Source organism: Thermobia domestica, chromosome 8, assembly GCF_964235325.1.
Source record: "Thermobia domestica chromosome 8, izTheDome1.hap1.1, whole genome shotgun sequence".
NCBI lineage: Eukaryota > Metazoa > Arthropoda > Insecta > Zygentoma > Lepismatidae > Thermobia > Thermobia domestica.
The window spans coordinates 12,416,615-12,440,911 of record NC_137461.1 but is presented as its reverse complement, the minus strand read 5'-3'; the positions used below and the strand labels follow the sequence as shown (position 1 = coordinate 12,440,911).

General features: G+C 34.2%; 1 protein-coding gene across 1 annotated transcript in view; it reads left to right on the top strand.

Moving 5' to 3' along the window:
• Window positions 1-3,408: 3,408 nt before the first annotated feature.
• Window positions 3,409-24,297, top strand: part of LOC145691553 (phospholipid-transporting ATPase ABCA3-like) — an 86,599-nt gene continuing 65,710 nt past the window's right edge. The window contains exons 1-2 of the mRNA XM_081766961.1: window positions 3,409-3,536; window positions 21,352-21,540. Of these exons, the coding sequence (XP_081623087.1) occupies window positions 3,449-3,536; window positions 21,352-21,540 (277 nt within the window). The 5' untranslated portion in view covers window positions 3,409-3,448. The remainder of the gene's footprint in view (window positions 3,537-21,351; window positions 21,541-24,297) is intronic.

Here is a 24,297-nt window from a genome sequence, read left to right as displayed (position 1 = left end):
TAGTCTCCGGATTAGGTTAACAAGAACAAGGAAAAACAATAACTCTAAGTTACTGGGATCTGAGCACACAGGTAAATTATTTGTCAATATTCCCTCAGATATTTCTCACATTAACTCAAACCTATTGTGAATGTGTTTTCCGTTCTTTAGTTCGTTTTGTTCACAGTCAGGTAGGACTGCATTTGCTGAGAAATAATTGGAAGTTACAGCAAACACTGTATATACGTATTTTCTGGACAAGTTACACTTTCCCGTATATCACAATATCTGATAGAATACATATTAAGCATGTGAACAGAGGGATTCTGAAAAAATATTTAATAAAAACACGGCAAAATCATAAGCGCGGTAACAATTAAATAACTATGTTATAAAACGTGATTGAGAGCGTTATTTTACTAAATAAATTATTATAAATATATCTTCATATATAAAACTACATGTACTGACATAAAATAACGGGTTCTTCTTGTTGACATGGAAAGTTGAGTTTTGCGTGATTATAGCTTTTCTGGAATAACCAATAGAAAATTTGCCAAAAGTAAATATTGTTAAATTTAAGGGGTTCTTCAGACGGGATGAAGGGATTTCCTCTTATATTTAAATGGGCTTTTCCTTACCTACAATTGCATATTTCAGACACTTGGGGCATGAATAAAAGCTTGCCATTCGGTATGTTTTCACGTTTTTGTTATCAGTACCTAGGAAAATCACCAATAATAAGCATTCCCAATTTTAGAGTGGTTTTGTAGGGAATTGAATAATCTATGCTTTCTTATTTACGTATACAGTACATCTACACCCTAACATTATTGGCTACTCCCTAGAGGGTTACAATGATTACATTTAGCATGATTGTAAGTTTTTGGGACGAACAAACAAAAATCACATAATTGAATATATTCAAAAAAAAAAAAAAAAATTAGGGTGTCTAAATGTCGATGAAGAACATTCTATGTTATTTAAATAGTTCGTTCTTGTACGTAAAATATCATATTTAAGGTACCTGAAATTGGAACAAAAGTTTGAAATTCGTTATCCTTATATGTTTATGTTAGCAGTATCCAAGTAAATAAGAAAAAGTAAAAATTTCCAACTTCAGATGTTTCCCATTTCGGGAAGCAGAAGGTCTTTGTGAGTTTTGCAATTTTGACTAAGAGGAGCAAACCTATGTTGCACATCGCACGTCCTCTTATATTTAGGATATCACACAGATTTGTTTCTGCGGACCCTGTAATATGTACCACTTATGCACAGTAGCCAAGTGAAAAGAGGCCCCGTGTTGTACCGAAAGTGAAATTTGCAGCTTTCTGAGGGTGGTTATTTCTTAACGTTAGTGCGGCTTTCAAGCGGCGTCATGTGATCTTGAGTGCGTCTTAGTGACCAGTGTTGCGTTTTCAATAGCCAGTTTGGAGCTTGTTGTACCACTTAATACAGTGCTGCTCAATGTATCTTTCAGTCGAACAGTGTTTATTGTTGAAACTTATTATGCATGTAAAACATTTAAAACATTAAATGATATATTCACAATGAAATATCCAAAGACACATGTTTCTGCAAAAAGTGTTTTGCAGAAATTGGTTACTAAATTTAGAGCAACAGATTCAAACTCTCACATCAAACGTAACTCTGCAGCAACAGCTTGTTCGCCAGAAATTATATAGTGTGTGTTGAGACTATGGTAAGATGTCCATGAAAATCAATTAGATGGCTCTACTCCCAACTAAACATCAAAGGAAAGTCATGTCAGAACATGTTGCAGCAGTTACATATACGCGCATACAAAGTAGGAGTCATGCACACATGACAACCTACAGATTACACACAACGACAACACTATTCCCAATGCTTACTGACACATATAACTGATGGTTATCTGCATACAATTTTTAACTTCATGACAGGTAAAGCATTGTTTCAAATTTGCGAGTACGTGAACTCTCAAAACACACAATGTTATTCAACATACTACCTCAGGAACATTTTGACTTGCCTCTCCATGATTGGGAAATAAGCCTTTGGTGTGTCGTTTCAAGCGAACGGACTTTAGGCCCCAGTTTCTTCAATAACAACGTGAACTTCACGTGTAAACAACAGAATTGTTGCAACCATTCATATCGCACCTAACGGGGGAATAACGAGAATATGCATTTTTTTCCAGCAAGTGGCGCTCCGGCGCATATTTTACAGTTTCCCATACGTCCATGTAACTTTCGGAGAAGAACATGCAGTTTCCACGGTTCACGGCCTCCCTGATCGCCCGATCTATATACCTGTGACCTGTGACATATCTGTCTAAAGAGGAAAATCTTCAGTAACAACACGCATTTACTTGAAGAGTTGGAAACAAAGACTTGCAATTCGACTCTGGAAATCACACCAAATGAATTGGGAAAAGCTTACAGAGACACGTTGAGACGTGCTGAATGGTGTATCGAAATTTATGGTGAATATTTTCAGCACCTGTTGTGAACTATTGACTTTTTGAATATCTAGTATCTATTATATTGCTTCATTATAAGAAATTACTGTTCTGTAACCTGTATTTACAAAAAAAAAAAAAAAGTTTTGAGACATAGGTTTCTTTTACCTTTGCTAACCTGTACTATGTACAGAAGTAAGTTAATCCGCAGGATTAACGTTTATGCAATCCTACATGCACTAAAGAATTTGCATTTTCCCTGCCTCCCATGCCACTATAGACAGTATTCGAATATTTATGTATGTAGAGACCTTTCATTCCTTTAGATGTGTGTCTTTATGTGTCTTTTTGATATTCCAAAATTGAAAATTTCGATATTTTTAATACTTTCATACTATGTCTTCAAACGTTCTCAAGCTAGAATCTAAATAATTAGTAAATGGCCTCATAAGATATTAAGTCATTTTATACATAACACGCTACAATAATTCGCCATGAAAAATATATTAACCACCCTCATATTGGGAACTTGGTTGTAGTTTATAGTATATAAATCGTCTTAGTATATGGATTTTCTGCTATATTAATATAATTTTACTCTTGTTCTGCTGCACGTATTATCTTATAGCATTTACCTAAGGAAATTGACACAGTCGTACTTAATATTACTGAAATAAGTAGTTCGCTAATTTTACATTTTTGTTGCATTATGTAAACTTACAGTTTGTCGCCTAAATTATTCAGAATAACATTTATTTTTAATAACATTCTTTTCAATTCAATAAATCAGCATACCAATGTGGATATGAATCAATAGGAAATGAGTCTTAAGCGTTGTCTGCATAGTAAGTAAATGAAGTTCATTTCAACCCACAAAAGTCACTAATTAACAGTAAGGATCATTAATTAAACAAATGTATTATTTTATCTGTCATTAATAAATGTTTACGTTTTATGCTTTTATTCATGTATTTGTTTCTATTTGTAGGTGAATTTTGTCTACTTCTTACGCTATGTGGCCTCAGTATGTTTCCTTTCATATACGCTTTAAGCTTCATTATTTCGAGTTTATTTATGATAGTTTTGATTATATATGCTGCTACTGCCGTACTTCGTAAGTGATTTTTATTTATTAATTAACCCATTAAAGATTACAATAACTGCACTTTTCTAAGTTTTCAGTAAATTCGAACAGAAATATACGTATTTCCCTGCAACAAAATGCAACGAAACATATTCAATAAGGTTTATTTTCCGTCTGCAGGTACAATGCCAAAGATAAACGATCTACTTACCGTTCTATCGTATGATACCAATTCATTCCTCCTAATACCTCAATTTCAACAAAAAACATTGCTTACCGTTGCCTTTCTACTACACTGAGATGTACATATATCCTGGATATTTCAAATTTTTGGAATCTCATTATAGTTTAATACTTTAGCATGTCTTCAACAACAATTCGCACTACAGACGTAAGATGATCTTTAATTTTACGAACATTTTGAAATATATGTGATTTGTACACAATGAATTTGGTTTAGCCCCACGTGAAATACAAGTTAAATCAAGTTATGTTATTGGCCAAATTGAAATCTGTAAAAGTTCAATTCACATCCCATCCAGATTTGATTCAGTGTTTCAGTGGTAGAGCGTTCACCTCTGGTATTTAGGGTCCCGGGTTCGATCCCAGCCCTCGCAAAGTGAACTTTGTGGTGGACAAACACCGTGTGCGTGGGTTTTCTCGGGGTTCTCCCGTTCCCTCCCACTTTCTTCATTCCACCATTTCATTCATCACTCATCATCACCGTCTCCTTTAGCCTAAACGGCATTACCGTGGGACGTAAAACTCACAGATTTCATTTCATTTCATTTGATTCAGTGTTTCCTGAATGTTGTGTGTATTCGCAAACGTAACATTAGAACGAAAGTGCCAAGGAACTTCATCCAGTTAAGATACAAAGCTGCATTATCACATTCAGTCTCTTGAATAATAATTCACTGAGTAAGGAATACAGAAATAATTGCGGAGTTAGTTTCTTCGGATAAAAGTAAATTTTCTTTTGATGAATGACGCACAATTATAACGATGTTATGATACTTCTACAAACTCAAATACTATACGTTCATTCTTCTCGTCATAGAATGTGACATATCAGTGAATCACAGCTTGGTAAAAAGAAAATAAATAGACTTAATAGTAATACTCTTGGAATAACTCCACATTAATTACTTTAAGGATAATTATTGGTTTTAGTTGCAATATGAACACCACCTTGTACAGATACATCTCTCAACGCCTCTGTACTACGCGTAACATATGTATTTAAAGTTTTTGCTAGCTTTTGCTGCAGGCTTTTTAGGATTTGTTAAAAGAAGCTACAACTGTCTGGACATCTGCCACAAACGTGTAAGATTTATCAGACATTTTTTCCTCTCAATCCTTACATTGCATACAAACCTTGATACTGATTCATTTCTTTGATACTGATGTTTATGCTATTTATACGAAATCCACTTTTAACATTCACATCGTAATCCTAACGTCTAATTGTGGGCCGTAAAGTGCCCTATCTGCATTACAGGTTGAATATTCCAAGTATTCCATCTGGAGAAATAATTTCGAACTACTGCTATCTAACCAAACATCGTTTGAGGTTGAGGTGTAAATTACTTTAATACAATTTTAATACTTAATGTAATTTTAGTTTTTTAACATTGTGAACCCGCATTTATTGATAGTCTGATGAACGTTAAGTTATAAGACAGAAACGTAATATAAATGTTTCATTTTATTTTCCTAACAAAGTGCTTTACAGAATTTATTTACTTTTAATAATGTGCATTAAATCTCTGGAATTGTATGCTGTGCTGTACATTTGAAGTACAAATTAAGATTTATTATGGAATTTGTTTAGAATCAATGTTGTTAACTTGATGGATATAAATTAAATCATAGGAGGAGTGGATATAGATTAAATCGTAGCCTAAAGGTCCACAGATTCTTATGTTGAAATTTTTTGAAACACGCTGTACATATTTGTTTGTATAAATGTTTACTTAATTTAAGAGTTACCAAAAGATCTTTCTTACAAGGACGGAAGGGAGACACATCGATTTGCACCACCAATGGTTAACGGAATTGCCTCATCAAACAAGCAGGCAAATATAATCCATCAGAGCCGATATATTCATTAATAACATTTCAAAACCCTCAGCATTGTATAATCAAAATACTTTAAAACAGACATTGTGATGCGCAAATGGATTATTTACATTGTTTCATCTATCCTGGGAACACAAAGTTAATATACTCTTGAGCAATAAGTACATGATGACGGAATGTGATTTTTTAATTTTACAATGTACTGAAGGAAATTAGTTAACATTCTCGAAATTTGAAAATATTAAAAGAAGGCCTCATTGTTGCAAAGGAACTCAAAAGCTTCAAACAATGTTAGTGAGTTAAGTGTTAGTTAACCTGACTAGACGTGTGTGATATAGAATATTGCCATCGATTCTTCTTCTTAGTCTGAGCGCACAAAACACAGTTTATGTGCTGACAATTATTTTTCACAAACGTATTTATAAGATAGACAATCTTGTGGTCAAATTCTTATTTTCTAAAAATGAAAAATATTAACAATGACTGTTTAAACTTCTCCCAATTTTACGTTTCTGAACTCAATACCTTAGGAATTTAAACCTTAGAAAACTATTATTAATTCGTTATTTATGTTTTAATGTTCAATGACGTCTAAATTAGAGTAAGCCTCCGATTCAAAAAAAAATAATAATTAGTTTAACAGTGGAACGAAATTGATAAAAAAGTTAAAAAAATAAAAAAAATAGAATGAACCATTAAGGATAGTAATAAACCACATTAGCATTGGGAAACATGAGTATTATTATTGTAACTGAATTAACAATAAATACTGCTGTTAAAATGTATTTCTCCTTGTGATAATTATTTAGTTTTCTGAAGGAGGTGGCAGCAAATAGAAGAGAGTAAAAAATGAAACCACAAAGCTGATTTTTGACTAGACTTTCGTTGGCGACTTTCTGCGTCTTGTGATTGTTGCGTAACATTAAACAGATATTTAGAAATATCATGGTGATTGAAAAGTTATATCACTAATTTCATAAACAAATGACAAAGTAGCAAATGCATATGTCTATGATGGATAGCAATTGTAAAAGTCTGTTTAGAAAACAACGATGTGTATCAAACATCTTACATACCTGAAAGACGTAGAATATAATCTAAGTCTGATATTGATGCTCACAGTGCCATTAAACATACTCGCATTTACACATAACCTCTTCAGCTTAAATCAGCAAAAGTAGATCACATGCAATTAAAAAAAACAATATGAAGAAATTAGTATTTTAATTTGGAGTCATTTAAATTACTCCATACTTCATTTTTTTAATACAATTAACTAAATAACCTGAATTAATGGAAAGCAAACTAGAACGACAAATTTAGAAAATGAAGCACTCAAGGTTCAATTTTACAATTAATTTTAGTTTCCTATAATTCTTGATTGGTATAATCATCAAAATAAATCTCTTATTATATTTGAATTTAATATCTTCAATAACACATGTTAAAAAACAAGGTAACAATAATATAGTACATAACCACAACTCACGTATCTAGTTTCTTGTATACTACGTCACAAACCTTTTAATTAACAATGTATTACTACTTTGCCGTAATTTACAAAACTTCATAAATGTAGAAACGAAACTCTATTTGAGAACAATATTAAATTCGGAAATTTTAATTTACTATTCTTAATTTATACAAGAAGGTGAAAAGGGCAATTATTCTGCTAATTTCACTTTTCACTTCGAATGGCTTAACCGTACTTGAGACAGACTTTCAAAGTCAAGACATCCAAAAAATCCGCCTGTAGCGCCAAAGCTACATTTAGATGGTCGGAGTTGAATATCTAGATTATTATTTATTTATTCCTTTATTTCTTTTATAGTGTGGAAAATACCCTTCATGCGTAAGAGTACTAATTAAGGATATATGACAAATTCAAGTAAGGCCTGTCTAAAATCATTTCATTTCTTTGTAATGGAGAATAATTCACATAACTTTTCCCTTTATTGTAATTGGCATTGTTTCAAGATTTTATCAACCACACACAGCAAACATTCTTTTCAAAGGAAAATTCTTACTAATAGATTATAGTCAAATTTCCTTAGTGTAATATGAAGTCGTAACGTTTCGAGAACGTATTTACTAACTTGATTCTGTTTAAAATTAAAAAAGAAAAATAATTAGAATAGTCATCATACCTTCAGATTTAGGCAATCAATTGGATATGAAAATACAAACGATCGATAGATTTTAATCTATTAGTGCTGTCGAATGAACATATTTATGATTCGACTGGGGAAGAATTGAATCCTTACGTTGTATTCGTCAATGAATTTTCTATCACCAAGTTATCAAAAAATCGTTGTTTTTATAGCTCTTATTGAGATTATGTACAAATTAAATATTTTACAACAAGTTTTTTAGATCCTATTAATGCTAAATAACTTCAAAACATTATACAAATAGTTGATTGTCCGTGCTAAAAAATCCCCAGCATAATTACCTTAACGAAAGCTAGTGGAGTGGCAAACACCGGGAAAGGACTATAATCTGTCACTTCAGAAAATGAAGATACTGTAAAATTAAGATTCAGTTTCAGCGTTTTGCACAGTGTTCCAATGCCACTATATTAATTATAATTACTTCGAAATCTCTTATGAGAATGACCCTATTGAAGCGGGCATTAGGCAAAACAAATCAATGATTTGATTCGTTTACTCACAGTTCTAATAAGTAATGCTGCCGTAATATGAGGTGGGAGAAGATTTAAGTGTCAAGGCGGAGTTCTTCCAATAGAAACAAAATGCATTTCCGTGAAGATACATTAATTTCACTTTAACGTTCTGAGAGAAAGGTCAACCGTTGTCCCAGAGACAATATTTTTCAAAAGATGGAACATTCATTTTTTTCTAGAGGCCTGCTGTAAATGAAGGAAGGGGTCAATTGGATTTGTTACCAATCCACATTAACAAACTTTGATTATACACTTACCATTCTTGTCATCTCATATCCTTTCTTCCAGACTCTTACTCTGAAAGCTAAGTGAATTTAAGAAACGATGAAATCCAACGTGTTTAGCAAATAATTATAATGTGCATTTGCATAACATTGAACGTTTAGTTAGTTACCACTTTGTTCTTTAAAGTAAATGTTTCAGACGATCTACGAAATAGAAAGGAATGTAGTCTGATACGCTAGATTGGTTCTATAATTCAACTCCTTTATTATATTTACTTCCATAGTATATTATTTGCAATATATATATATATATATATATATATATATATATATATATATATATATATATATATATATATATATATTAGTGCTCTCCAGCTACATTCGAGGCAACTTCTGATTCTGGTTCCAAGCTGACGTTAATGTTATACCCAGGTATAGGCTCAATGTTTAATAAGGAAAAAAAAAAACTAAAATTCAAATACTAATTTTATGACTTGTACATAATGCTGATTTTCTAGTGTCGTTCATTGATTTTCTTACAGTTTTCTTTCCCTTCTTTGTTTTACTCATTTAGAATCCTGTTGTGGTTCTCTTTTCACGTTTACTTTAAGAACATGTATTAAATTAAGGTCTCTCAAAATCCTCATAGAATATTCTGCGCTACGCGTGGAAGTTGCTTTAAAAATCATTTTATGGTATATACAGACCAATCAGTAGCTATGAAGATACCAGAGTACCCTTTTAAGCAATTTATTACACTAAGACAGCCATTCGTTTTCGACCTCCAAGTTTTTTTAATCTTATCCCCTAAAATTATCCTATATCAGGTCAACGCAATCCATGCTAAAAAAAGGCCTGAATAAAATAAAATAACATGGTGACAAAGCGACTTGATGTTTTGAATCCATTCACAGTATAATAACAACACTGAAATGCATCTTTCAAGTATACAGAGGATAAGGGAAGTAACACCATATTTTAATGGACTTAATGGTGGTAGAACTGAATATATTACTGTATAGTACTATCATGGTAGCAGTCTTAGAGTTCTCCACCTTGGATTCAGGTCCAAATTTTTAAACATAAGTGTTCATGCAACATATGATATTCGAGTAGCTTCTCTGTATAAATGAATGCTATTTCAATCTTGTCTATAATCTTTCAAATAATATTCATTAACTTACAATCGTTTTCGTGAACTCGGAAGATATCTTTATCCCAAAAATGTCTGATATTGCATACTGCATATACACGCATTGAAATATTGAGTTCGCATTTCATACAATTTAATATCATTCAATTCATTTAATTTATCTTCTGCGTTACTTTATATCTGATATAGGTTGTGCGAGCCAATGAAAGTTGGAAGCAAAATAATATGGAACACTAACATTTCAAATTCGCTATCACTGCTATGATTAGACACTTTGATACGGAAACTACTCTGATAGATTGAGTGCTGAGAATCACAATCTCAGTCAGTCGTACATCAGAGTATTAATTGCAAACCTTGATATTTTTAAGTAAATCATCAGTGGCCAAATTCATTCCGAGAGGGAATCAACTAATTTCTCAATATTTTAATTAAACATTCGTGATGCTTTAAAGGAACATATGCGACAACTATCACGCAAACGGATACCAAAGTTAAAGCATCAAGTCCTTTCCATTCTTTCTTATACTTTTTTGCTTTTTTTATCTTTGTTTTGTACTACAGAGGTACAAAATAAGAATTAAAATTGTAATGGATGTTCTATCTGATACTGGGAAGAGACAATGTTAGAAAAATACAATGTTGTAGAAAGTATTGAAGCGATAAAGTATCCATTATCAAACGCGGGACTAGGTTTTAGTTCTCTAAAAGTAAAACGATAATATTTGTATTTAATACTTTTGACGTTTCTAAAAATCCGTAAAATTCTTCACTTACAAATTTTACCATTCCAAGTATTTCCTCATGCAAATGATGGTCGTAGTATTTTTTATTTAATTTGGTTAAGGCATATACTCATTGTAATTCTAACATTTTCTTTGAAAGTTTTTACCTTTATACACCAAAGAAATGCCAAGAACGACATTTGCTATAGTTTTCACTTGAACAAATCCATTCACTGTTGTAAAATTAGCTATTTATTCTGAGTCTTCCTAGAGCTGTTGTGCTTCACTGTCTGCCAGAGATACAAAACTTCATTTTATATCTTAGTCGCTTCTCTAGTTGAAGTAACTATTGTATCATCTTTATTATAACTAACATCAACGTTGTTACTGTATTCTCTCATTATAGCGCCAATACTAAAGACTGGTATTAGTCGGGCTCATAGCCAGCTGAAAAATGTAGTGGGGGCCCGATCCATCCATATTTAGTTCATCACCATATAATAGTTTATAACTATTCTATCAGGCCTTTTTCCATTTTGTACTAATACACAATCACACTGAGCACAGCTATGTGATAATATGTAAAAATCACTATCACGTAACAGTTTTAACACAATAACTTTGTCTTGATCAGACTTCAACTCCTTCTCAAGGGTCTGGTATTAATTAAATTTTGACGCTTCACTTAGGAAGGAACCTATGAATAATAGGAATTGAAGAAGTATTTTCGCACTAAAGCAGCGAATTAATGAAAACTTAATGAATTACAATATGTTAATTGGAATGTTTTATTAGGTCAACCCAGTCGTTTGCGCTAACGGCTTCACGTCAATAATTGGCGTCACGTCATTAATCAATAGAATGATTTCCATTTACAATGTGGCTGAAATGGCCATTAGAAAAAGTCAAAAAAGTTATCAGGGAAGAAACAATATATGATACCTTTATACGGGTTATCCCGCGCGAATTAGATACCAACATACACAATTCATAAGGGATATTTAAAATACCTAGTTATTTCATAAAAACGTCAGAAATTTGAAAATACTATATAGGTAAAGCGTTTATGTAATATTGCTGTCCTTTTTAAATATGATTCATGGAAACTGATAAGTACTAATCAGGTTCCAAATGTTTCATTTTGAGACTGTATTAAGGCTCGGAGTCTGAAGGGTAACTCGTCAATGGAATTGGGAACAGTGTCTATGGGGAAGTGGTGGGTTTCATGTGCCACGACTCGCTATAGGAGTTATTATTCTGCACATTAGACCGTTTCTTGATGTTTCTTCGCTTTGTAGTCGAGCAAATAAAGATTCGGTTTCTAGAGGAGAATCTGATGTACACCTTGTCTCAAAAATGTTGAGCGCATTCTTTATAGGTGTTTTGAGGCAAATTTTTTTAAAGTCCAACTTCGGGTATCTTCGGAAAAAAGTAAGCCAGATTCGAACCTCCAAGCCAGCCTTTGCAATCGGGAAAAAGTTTGCAGATGTGTTTTTTCTTCTTTTAAATATAATAAGACTTGTTATCAAGTGTAGAAAAAAACAACATTGATTGAAATACTTAATGATATAATATTTCGAAACCATGTATTAATGTCTGCACATGCTTGTTTGTCATTTAGCTCTCCATACGTAATGAAACATTTAGATATGTAAACGAATGTTTCCATATGTAAAAGAATGCTCAAAGTTAAGACATAGAACATAATTATCGCCTGAGTACTAAAATAAAAGTCAAAGTAGAACAAAAACAGCGTTTGTAGTGGATATGAATGTCATAATTTTCTAGAGAATCGGTATACATCGCTAAAAGCATGTTAGCAGAAGTCCTTGTGTTAGCTCACTGGTAAGTTGTAGGATTTCAAATCATAAGGTTGTGAGTTCGATTCCCATGTGGGTCAATGCTTTTTTAAAAATTATATTTTCAGCAATGCATGAAAGATTTTATAAAATAATGACATTAAATACATCAGTTGTATATATATATATATATATATATATATATATATATATATATATATATATATATGAAATAATCATTGCAAAATATTATAATTATTATGTTTAAAATATAACATCTGAAATATGTAGGTGTTCACAGTAGGTCGGTATTATATATATGAGAATGTTAAATACAAGTTAAGAAATTCGTTCAATAGCAATAAATAAATCAGGCAGTGTAGTAATTTGCAGCTATTTGTCATATAGAGGGTAATTCTCAACATTCATAATACAGCATGTCATTTATGTTCTTGAAAAATTATTCGATGCATAAACACAAGGTTTAAACAGAGAATCTAAAGTCGCAACGCGCGCAAGAAATTCATGAACCCCAAAGGTCAGTGAGCAGACTGGAATTGTCCTTATGAAGCATGCCACAGCAGAAAGTCTTTACATAGATTTTCAATTCAATTCCTGATATAAATATTTTGCGATGTGGAAGTGGTGATGCCTTGAGTCGCTGTGTCTCGCTCGCTCGCTCACTCTCTATTTATACAGAATATGAAAGTGGATGTATGTGTGTGTTTCAACATAGTTCTGATATATCTAGCGCAATTTTAACTATATTTCTTACAGTTTGGAAAAGAGTACTGCCGGGATACATGTCAAAAATGCTAGAAACGGGTCGATATTAGTATCGAATCCATAGCTTCGTGGTTGCTTACGTGAATATTTCTACTTCCAATTCAAGTCCAATTAAGCTCCCATTAGCAGCCAGGGTGGTTACGTAGCGACATAAAAATAACGAAATCAACCGATATTAGAATCGAATCGTAAGTTTTCAGCGCCGCTAACAGTGCCGCATTTCCCATTAGTCCACATTAGTCCACATTTCACATTAGTCCCATTGCCTTGAGGGAAACATATTTTCAGAGTGCAAAGTTTAAAACTAGAATAATATTTTAATTTTTTCGGTATGAAAATGTTGAAAATCAAGAGCAAATACATTATTTCATGACCAATCCTCTTTTACTATTCTAATATGTTTAATAATAGCGTAAGAAATCTAAAAATAATTCAGAACATGTTTCACATTTGTTATTTTTTGTTACGTAGTTCTAGCTGTAGCATGTAGTGAGTGGTATTTAACTGTAATAAATTCACTAATTAACCATATTCGAATTAAGTTTATTTTTAAGTTAGTGATGAAGGCCGGAGAAATGTGTAGTTATTGGGGGCGCCGAGAGCAAAAGTGCGTAGGGGCGTCGAGCTTTAAAATGCAACACTGGTCGTTAAATTAATAGGTAGAAATTTTAATGTCATTTAAGACCAAATTTAGTCCTAACGGTGGCAGTATCCGTTTGCTCTTCCAGGAGAAATGAAAGGGGCTCACATCAAAATTATATATATATATATATATATATATATATATATATATATATATATATATATATATATTAAGACCGACATTAGTGTCGAATCCATAATTTTCGGGGTGGATTAGATAAAGAGTGGCACTCCTGGTGCTTAATTATATAAAAAAATAGTTTTTCTTTCTTTTTTTTTTACGTTGGTCTACTTTTCCTAGATTTGAGACTTTCAAATTTCATCCTATTTTCTACTGAAATGTGTCTGTAAGGCAACAAAAAAATGATTATATATGATAAAATTAAATTCATTTTAATTCGGAAGGTGAGAAACACTTTGCCATTATATATCGTAAAGGTCAGATCCACCTGTATTGTAACAGAGAGGTGATGAGCCATAGACGGTAGAAATTCGAACTCCGATAAGTGATAATTTCACAGTCTTGTTTTATTACAAGTGTAACCTCTTTAGTCAACGGAGAAGATGACGTGGATCATGGGTCAGAGTTGATGTCGATGGGTGTTGGTGGGTCGGAGATGGTCGCAATGGTTCAGAGTGGTTCATAGTTGGTGGTGGCTCAGAGTGGATCACGATGGATGATGGGTCAAAGTGGGCCAATGTGTCATTTGTGTGGTGGGCGACAGTGGGTCATGGGGGGTCGTGGATCAAATTTTCATTGACCCACACCATCTCTGGTTAAAATTGTACTAGAGATAAGAGGCCGAAGATGCATGTCGGCTATTATGCTCAAATTTTGCACATAGATAGTACCCCACCAGAAAGCAATAAATCTGAAACGATTCACGGTATCACCTCCTAGGGATTTGTAGGGATTGCGAGATGTAGGGATTTGTCTGATTTGTTAATTAAGACGTCAATGATTTATCCCTCAACAAGCGAGCTTTTTGTGATCGTTACCGTGGGAAACTTATAAGAACACGTGCCTAGTAATCGTAATATTGATAGTTCGCGTCCACCCCATGGTATTTGTTTTGTGTTTTTTTGACTCACCTAAATATAAACAAATCACACATATAGCCATTTTAACATATTTTGGGAGAGTAATCTTGTGGTTCGTTAACGTTTCATCGCGCCTCTGCCGCTGGTAGTAAAGTTTTCAAAATGAAACTGGGGACACCGCGGATTGTCGCTGCGGGGCCACCAATTTTTGGCGAGAGTTCAATATTTGACCATCTGTAGTCCACCGACGCTTACAGCTTAGAGTAATGAACTATGTCTTTGCTTTGTAGACTTCATGACTACCGACGTCAGCAGTTAACTAGCTTTTAGTATTCCTTTACTAACCAACTATCGTTCATGTTTATACACGGTGATGTAATAATAATAATAATAATAATAATAATTATTATTATTATTATTATTATTATTATTATTTGTAGTAATAGTAATATAATTGATAATAGAATAATTATATTGTCTATGTAGGACCGCACACAGGATTTGGCTCGTTTTGGTTCGACTCGACTCTGATCCGAGTCGATTTGGAGGATATCTTTCGCGCCGAGTCCTAGAGTAGACCTCAAAGATGTCTGTTTCGAGTCGAGTCGAGTTTCAAAGAAAAGTCACTCGTGCCCATCCCTACTAATGAGAGCTTAATCGGAGTTAAGCGAAATCGAAAGTCACACTATTTATTTAAGCGACCCCGAAAACTATGAATTCGACACTAATACCGATCATTTTCTAGCAATCTTTTATATGTAACCCACTCCCATTCACCATAGGTAACCCGACAGCACTCTTTTTCAGACTATAAGAAATGTGGTTAAAATTACTCTAGGCCAGTGGTTCTCAATCTAATTCCTATCACGATCCCCTTTCACCACATCCCCTTGCCAGCGACCCTTTTATAATTTGTGTTTTATAATTAGTTTTTGTGGGATTTTTAACATATCTATTTCTATAATAGTAGAATCCATTTCTTGTTTATAGTGAACAGTGCCGTGGCATTTAAAAATATCTCTCGGGGCGAGAGTATACGACGATGTCTCCGTACATATGAGTGACGTCGATAGACTAGCTGCGAAGCGCCACCATGGTTGGCACGAAGCTCAATAAAATTTTCAAAAGTAAACCCTGCCTTTTCTTGATTTTAAGCACATTTTATTACGTTTTTCCTTCTATTTTATACATGTGCCCATGCACTTTCTTAATATGAGTAACACACTTCCTCCGAAATTTGTGCCCCCTTTCTTCGGCGCCCGGCATTGACAGTGGATACGGTAACTGTAATATCTATATTCCCAACGACGAAGGTGCTGGTTCAAGATGGATGTTAAACTCCTTCATTGAAGAGGCCATTAACGTATCTAATCTAAGCCCACAACTTCTTGACCAAATAATAGAATGATCATGCTACAAGTCTTTGCAACTGGTTTTCTGTAACGAAGACTTGGACAAGTTCTGCCTGATGAGGAGAGAAGAATATCCTGGTCTGGTTTATGCTGCTTTAAAAGAATAATTCCATTTGCTACATCGTACCTGTACAAAAGTGGTATTTCTTCCATGGTAAGCATTAAAATAAAGACAAGAAATCACTTATCACTTTAAAATAACTTGATAATATGCGTCACGAAGATTGAACTTGGCATTGCTGCACTAGTGAAATTACACCATGCTTAGGTATCTCATTGGGTTCAATTTTAATTGTATTTCAATGTGCAGGTTTTCTTGCATGTGTATTTTTCTAGTATTTCTGTATACAGTTCTCATTAGTTTCATATCATAACTCTTTCATTTAAATTCATTTTTAAACAACTCTGCAACAAATGTTCAGTAGACTTATCTTTTATTGTCCTTTACAGTATGTATAAAAAATAAAAGTATGCCTATCAGAACAAAATTCAAAATAATACTTAAAAATAATTTTCGGTATTAGATTCTAACTATATTTATCTCTTGCGCTTATCTTCGCGATCCCCTAGGGGTCACGACTCCCAGGTTGTGAAACCCTGCTCTATGCATACATGAGTTATGTTGGAACATACATACATACACTTTTATATGTATAAATCCAGATAAGAGAGAGTTGAGAGAGAGCGATTAAGGTATTACCGCTCTCAATCTCTTCACTTTACTTTTGCGATTCGTGAATTTCTTACGTGACACTTTGGGGCTAGTTAGTTTTTTTGTCTTGAACCACGATCCGATTTTCGATATGCTCTACCTAAATGCTGTAATGCGAATATTGAGAAGTTACCTGCGTATGAAAATAGCTGCAAATAAATACATTACATAACTTATTTATTGCTATTACACGATTTTCTTAATTTGTATTTATTATTCACATATAACATACCGACGTTCTGTCAATACCTCAAATGTTATATTTTGAAGATAAAAATTGCTTATGTCGTGAAATGATATGAATATATATATTCAACTGATATGTACAACTGATGAATTGTAATGTAACTATTTTACATAATTTTCATGTATTGAGGAATGTAGAATATCAAAAAAGAATCTCACCTGAACGGGTATCAAACTCACGATTTAAACGTTCGGGAGTGTTCCACTGAGCTAACATGACCGCTTTTCGGAAGCTGCTTCTGAAATATAAGTGAGCTCATACGTAAATGCTCTTTTCCGTATGGAAATCACAATGACGAAACAAGAGTGTGAATACATAGTTTCGAAATATTGTATCATGAAATATTTCAATCAATTTTACTTTTTTTCAACACTTAATACCATTTCAACATGTCTTATTATATTTAACAGAACCAAACAACATATCTGTACATTTTTTCCCGATTACTAAGGTTGGCTTGGAGGTTCGAACCAGCAGCTTTAATTTACTGTTTTGAGGAGATACCCGAAGTTGGAGTTCGAAAATGTTCGTCTCAAAACAGCTATCATTATATCGCTCAATCTGTTTGGTATACGGTATGTTTTTATATGTGTAAAGTCAGTATAACAATTCATTCTTTAAACAGCTTTTCGTATGTATTAATATTACTATTTAAAAACTGTTTTTAATATTATTATTACGGCGCACCATTTTCAGATTTCTTTCGCGAATCGTTGACCAAGTCGTTCCCCACAATAGGTGTGTCGTGCAAGTAACCAATCACACGTCTGGTACTAGCTTTTACCTATTGCTTCCTGCTCACAGCTCAGAACATTGGTAACTATGGATAGACGTACAGCAGTAATTACTTTATGCGAGTTGGAAAGCTATTCTGCAACTGCAGCTAGCAGGCGAGTAGGTGTCCCGGCCTCTACAGGAAGGCGATGGTTTCGGAAATATGGTGCTACACGTCAAACTGGTAATTTACGATCTCCTGGTCGTCCGCATGTGTCAACCGAAGCTTAAGATGCGAGATTAGTAAACGAAGCCCGGTTAGACCCACTAAGGACGTCTAGACAGCTAAGAGAACTTTCTCTCTTTCCTGGTAGTAAGCATACAGCTCTGAGAAAGGCTTCGTCATGCTGGGTTACGTGGCCGTGTTGCTGCCGTTAAGGAAAATCTCTCAGACGACTACAAAATTTACCGTCTCGCGTTTGCACAGGCGAATATGGGTCACAATTGGGAAACCGTAGTTTTCTCAGATGAATCCATATTCACAACATCAAATGAGGGACGCCGTTTTGTGTATCGTCCGAGAGGCACCCGATATGACCTTGGATATGTGGCTGCTTGAAATCGCAGTGGTCATGTATCTATTTCATGTTGGAGTTGGATTTCCAGTCGCGGAGCAGTACAGCTTCACATAATTGAAGGACATCTGGACAGTGCTCAGTACTTAGACATTATGAGTAATATCATGGTGCCATCTGTACGAGTATTTCAGCCTGATGGTGTAATTCAGTTCCAGCAAGACCAGTCGCCAATACATACTTCCCGTGTGGTTCAGGAATGGTTCGCAGGGTAGTCTGAGATTAATTTAATTTACTGGCCGCCTCGTGGAGCAGACCTCAATCCCATGGAAAATATGTGGGCAGAAGTGAAGCGTACTCTAAGGGACAGTTGGCCTGAGGCAGATCCACCAAGAACCCAGGATGACCTGTGGCATCTTGTTTCCGAAGCATGGCCGGAGCTAGAGGAAGGATATAGATTTGTCACCCATTTAATAGATTCCATGCCCAGAAGAATGGGGCGTGTAATAAATTCAGAAGGGTCTTAGACACAATATTAATGTTCCGCCTTAACTCCCGAAAACAGCCCTTTTCAGGGCTACCTAAACGCTTCTGAAAATATTTGTAGAAGTAAACCACTTCCTGTATCCGATTTCTGTGCACTTCTACTAACATAAAAAAATGATAATTCTCTGCAGGCTTTAAACTCAAGACGACCTCATTAACAATCCCGTACTCTACCAGTGAGCTAACATGGACACGCAAATCCAACCTGAAGAAACACGACTTTTCATTTCCGGTATTCCAGGACACTGATGTTCATATACTTTGCAAATGTTGTATTCAACTTGGGATATTCCGCAACACACATACACACATAAACAAAGCGAAAGAGGGAGAGAGAGAGAGAGAGAGAGAGAGAGAGAGATGAATACACAAAAGCATATTCTACGTATTCGAATTAGACTCTAAGTAACGACATTCCGTTCTAAAGAGAATTTGTGTTTCTTCCCGTGACGTTAAGGGGATCAGGAAGAGTTATGTGTCTTGAAGCAGGATCCGACTTTGGATACTGTGTTTATACACTTTCTATATACGTAGGAATATACTGTATTTCACGAATGTAAATGACATGCTGTAATGAGAATATTGAGAAGTTACATGTGTATGACAAACAGTTGTAAATAAAAACACTACATAATTTGTTTATTGCTATTAAACGATTTTCCTAACTTGCATTTAACATTCTCATATATAATACCGAATTACTATGAAAATCATCTCAGATTTCATATTTTGCACATAATAATTACTATCTTCTGCAACGATTATGTTATATATATACAACTGATGTATTTTAATGTAATTATTTTATATAATTTTTCATGCATTGCGGAAAATATAATTTTAAAAATAGCATTGACCCACATGGGAATTGAACTTACAACCTTATGATTTGAAATCCTACAACTTACCAGTGAGCTACCACAAGAACTTCTGCTAACATGCTTTTAGCGATGTATAAACGTCCTCAAGATAAATATGACATTCATATCCACTACAAACGCTTTTTTTGTTCTACTTTGACTTTTATTTTAGTACTCAGGGGATAATTATATTCTATGTCTTAACTTTGAGCATTCTTTTACATATTGAAAGATTCGTTTACGCATCTAAATGTTCCAATACGTATGGAGAGATAAATGACAAACAAACATGTGCAGACATTAATACAAGGTTTCGAAATATTGTATCATTAAGTATTTCAATCAATGTTGTTTTTTCTTCTACGCTTGGTAACAAGTCTTATATATTTAAAAGAAGAAAAAAACACATCTGCAAACTTTTTCCCGATTGCAAAGGCTGGCTTGGAGGTTCGAGTCTGGTTTACTTTTTTCCGAAGATACCCGAAGTTGGACTTAGAAAAATTTTGCCTCAAAATACCAATAAAGAATGCGCTCAACCTTTTTGAGACAAGGTGTACATAAGCTCCAGGACGTAATCATTTCTGTGTAGATAGTGTCTTATGCGAGGAAGCAGAATATTATTGAATCTTTCACCATTGGTAGGGAAATAACGTAGTACGCAGTCGTTCCACACCAGACTCCAAAGCTGTAATTTGCTACACTGTAACTGAGTTCTTTAACACTAGTTTGCGAACACGCTGCCTCGTTATGAGTCAAGTGCACACAACTTGCAACAGCATGACTTATACTTTGTGATAGAATATTGGACTCTAGAAATATGATCACCAGCTTGCAGTGATGATGATGCCTACACGGCTACTTTTAGTACTAAAGAGTTAGCTATCTATGAACAGCTCTTAACAAAAAATTGACATGTGTCCATTTCCTGCGCAATAGTTTGTGAACTTTGCATTTCAGCACTCTGCTGGCACTAGTAAGAAAGTAACCAGGGCGTTGTTTGTAGGCTCTAAGAATGATTCTGATTGAGTGCTTGTGATATGGCTGGTTTCGAAACTGAAATCCCTCAGCTCATCAGTGCTTGAATACTGATAGATATTGACGATCCTTACAGTTATGATATAAACTGTTTGTGGTGTCTTCTTTGTGTGTGGTCGACCCCTCCGCTGAGGGTCATTGACAATTCCCACTTTTTGTATTGTGCGGTATTCATGTTATTCACTGATTCGTATGGCTCCAAGCTGCCGAAGATCCGTGATATTGGCAAGTCCACCTTTTGTAGCGCTATGCCTTTAGTGCGATTCTGCTAGTCGTCCCACTGAACTGCTACAATTTCCAACAGCAACACTTATTACAGACAAATGAGCAGATCATTGAAGCATTTTGCATACGATACCTAGACTGCAGCACTTCATAATGTCCAGCATTGTCAAACGGCGGTCAATATCTCTGACAATATTTATGAAATAATTAGGTATATAGTGCTTCTTCTGACTTGTGATTTTGAATACTTTGTGTTTATCTTAGAGGAATATCAAGTGATGTAGTTATTTTTGTTTTAAATATTTTTGGTTTACGTCTAGGAAATGCTTATAATTCTGAAAATGAGCACATTTATTTATTTCTATATACGTGTAATTTCAGTCGTTTTAGGTTTTCTCCACAAAGCTTTGATGATATTGACATACTTTCTTCCAACTTGTATATTTTTGAGAAGTTACAGTAAACTTTTACGCTATGCATTCGAGACTAAATACTGTGATATAATGTTGCTGAATTCGAAAAGTGATAAGTGTGCTCCAGGAGCCCAAGGTTTTATTGCTCAATGTTGTGGTAAGTTTTTCTCTCATTATTCAATAGCAATTTTACTAGTATAGCAAACATTGTAAATTAATAAATTTACCATACATACTAAACATAGGATATTATCTATTTTTTTAAACATATCAAATATCTCAATATTTCCTTAGAAAGTTTAGTTAATCCAATGGCCATTCAACGAGAAGGAATTTAGTAATCGCGTGGATAGCTAGCTATTAATAACGGAAAGACGCTAACAAATGGAAGGACGCATATAAAGGGAGTAACAATAAATAATACATATTAACGTGATAGCTACACATCATGCAAATTTATTTTCGAAGAATATGTTAATGTTATATATTCTTAAAGTAGCAAATCGTGCATAACAAGTATGCTTGATGACTTACTGTAATCGACATATTCACCAGTCTGAATTTCTCTATACAAACACTGGGGAGGAAAAACGTTGAGACGAATCGAGTCAGACGGATAATTTACATGCAATTATGTTCCCGTATGACATATTCTTACTCCCATCTTATATGTATATTCAAACCTGAAGTTATTAAAATTAACGATTTCTGGAGTTAACGTTGACCTACGTGCAACAAAACTACCCTCTCTCTCTCTCTTTCTCTCGCTCTCGCCCTCTCACACATACACATACACATACTCTTACGAAATTAATCATCGTCGAAACAATAGCTTTAATCTCATTGGCTAATCTGTATTTAAACACTAAATTAAATAGAAGAAACGTGTCTTTTTTCAATATTTATCGATTAGGACACTAAGAATGGAAACAGTTACAGCATTTCCTTTAAACTATGCAAATATCAAGAATATTTACTATCCTTATCCTTAATGCTACACTAAAAGTGTAGTGGTAATTTTTCAAAGACAATATTGACGTCCATAGAGGGTGTTCAAAATATCTCTTTGCACCTGAACTAAATGCGTATAATTATGTAACATGTTGAGATATTTAAGATTTCAACTTCCTATCCTGATCATTGATACAGCAACCACATTCTTTGAATTGTCACGTGACTGCCCACAGAAGGAGGAGTGCAAAGCATATACTTCGACCTGTTTATTGTATTGCCTTTCCGCGTTTGGTGAGAAAGAATGGCAGAACCAGCGAATGGAAGTACAATGACAATATCCTGTAACTAATGGATAGGATTCATGAAAGGTTCGGAAAGGAGCCATTAAGTCGTCAAACTTTGAATACCTAAGACAAGAAAGTTTTTCGTTTGCAAAACTGACCAGAAGGCGTCGTGCAGAAATTGGAATTTCGAGGAGAACAATATAGTTGGAAAAGTAAATAATACAGGCCTGCGTTCTTTGCGGCCAATGGGAATGATTTAACAGATGATGATTTAAACGAGCAAAGCAAGCATTTAGTATCTGTTTGAAGGCTTTCCCCTCCATTTCTGCTCGTAGATGTCTTCTTTTTGTTTTCTTAATATGATATTTATCAGAGTCCCGGATCTTCGTGTGGACAAATAAAAGCCCATAGTTTTAGAATTAAGTTTGAAAAAATCCTCCGCGCTTCATACCATTGAAGGGAATTACTTGAACAACACATCTTTGAGCCGTATTTCTTTGAGAGATCCCTAATTCAGGTTACTTATCTGAAGATTTTGAGACTGACGTCTTCTCAGTTGCAGAATCTGGACATCAGTAATATGATGTTTTAGCAACAGAATGGAGCTGCTACCATGTTCGCTATTGAAGAGTAGGATAAAAGAAACAGGTAGATTATTTTTTTAGAGAATTGGAGATTTTCACAAGGTTTCAGTAGGAAAAAATATATCTATGTTCTGTGCAAGAATCTTATGGATCCGATGATCATGTTCAGTGTTATAATGCAAAAGCAGATACCTACATACAGTGCCATCGTAAAGTTATAGCAAGAAACAGGCATCTCCGGAAAAGTTTCTAAAAACGAACATAACTTGTTCTAACATTCAACCCTACAATTGCTGTTCGTGAACTCGTGAATGCACTATTGCATGGCCTTTGGATAGGGTGTGGCTTCCTACATTAAGCAGTTGTTTATCCTGGCCGCCTAGAAGTTAAGCCCAAACGACACCAGAATACCCTGTAAGGTATCAGCAAATCACATGTCAGGGATAAATAGTACATAGACAATCATGCTTACAAAGGAAGTTGTTTGAATCATTCCAGCTTGTGACACCGCAACTGCTAAATCGTATGTGTACGAAAACATGGGGTGATATCAGTCTACACATGGATTGTGGAAGTACACATACAAACGTTTTGTCGTATAGCTGCAAATATTATTTTGTATTATTATTAAAGGTGTAAAATATGTTTCACTTTCCCACATATGTGAAAAGTGAGAAATTTAAGTGGTTTTTGAATCATAAATGTACTTACATACTGTTCAAATTGTTTCAACCTAAGTTTAATAAACTAGATGGTTTATTCTTTAGGATATATTTACACATATTCTGACACAATCGAATATTGACGTCCACTATTTTGAATCATTGTTCGAATAGATCAAGTTATATAAATCCTATGGCAAACGTAGAACATCTAGTCTTTGATTACACTGTTCAACAAATTTTGATCGAAAGTATGTAAATTCTTTGAAATTGCGATTTTTACATTCATTTAAGCACAATATGAAAGGAAATGATACTAGAAGAATTTCCTTAGCTCAGGTTGTGAAAAAACGCCCTTGTACAGCAGTAGCTGTATATATACAAATGTATTAATATTTATAGAACATTTAAGCAAAATCGTTGTAAAAAC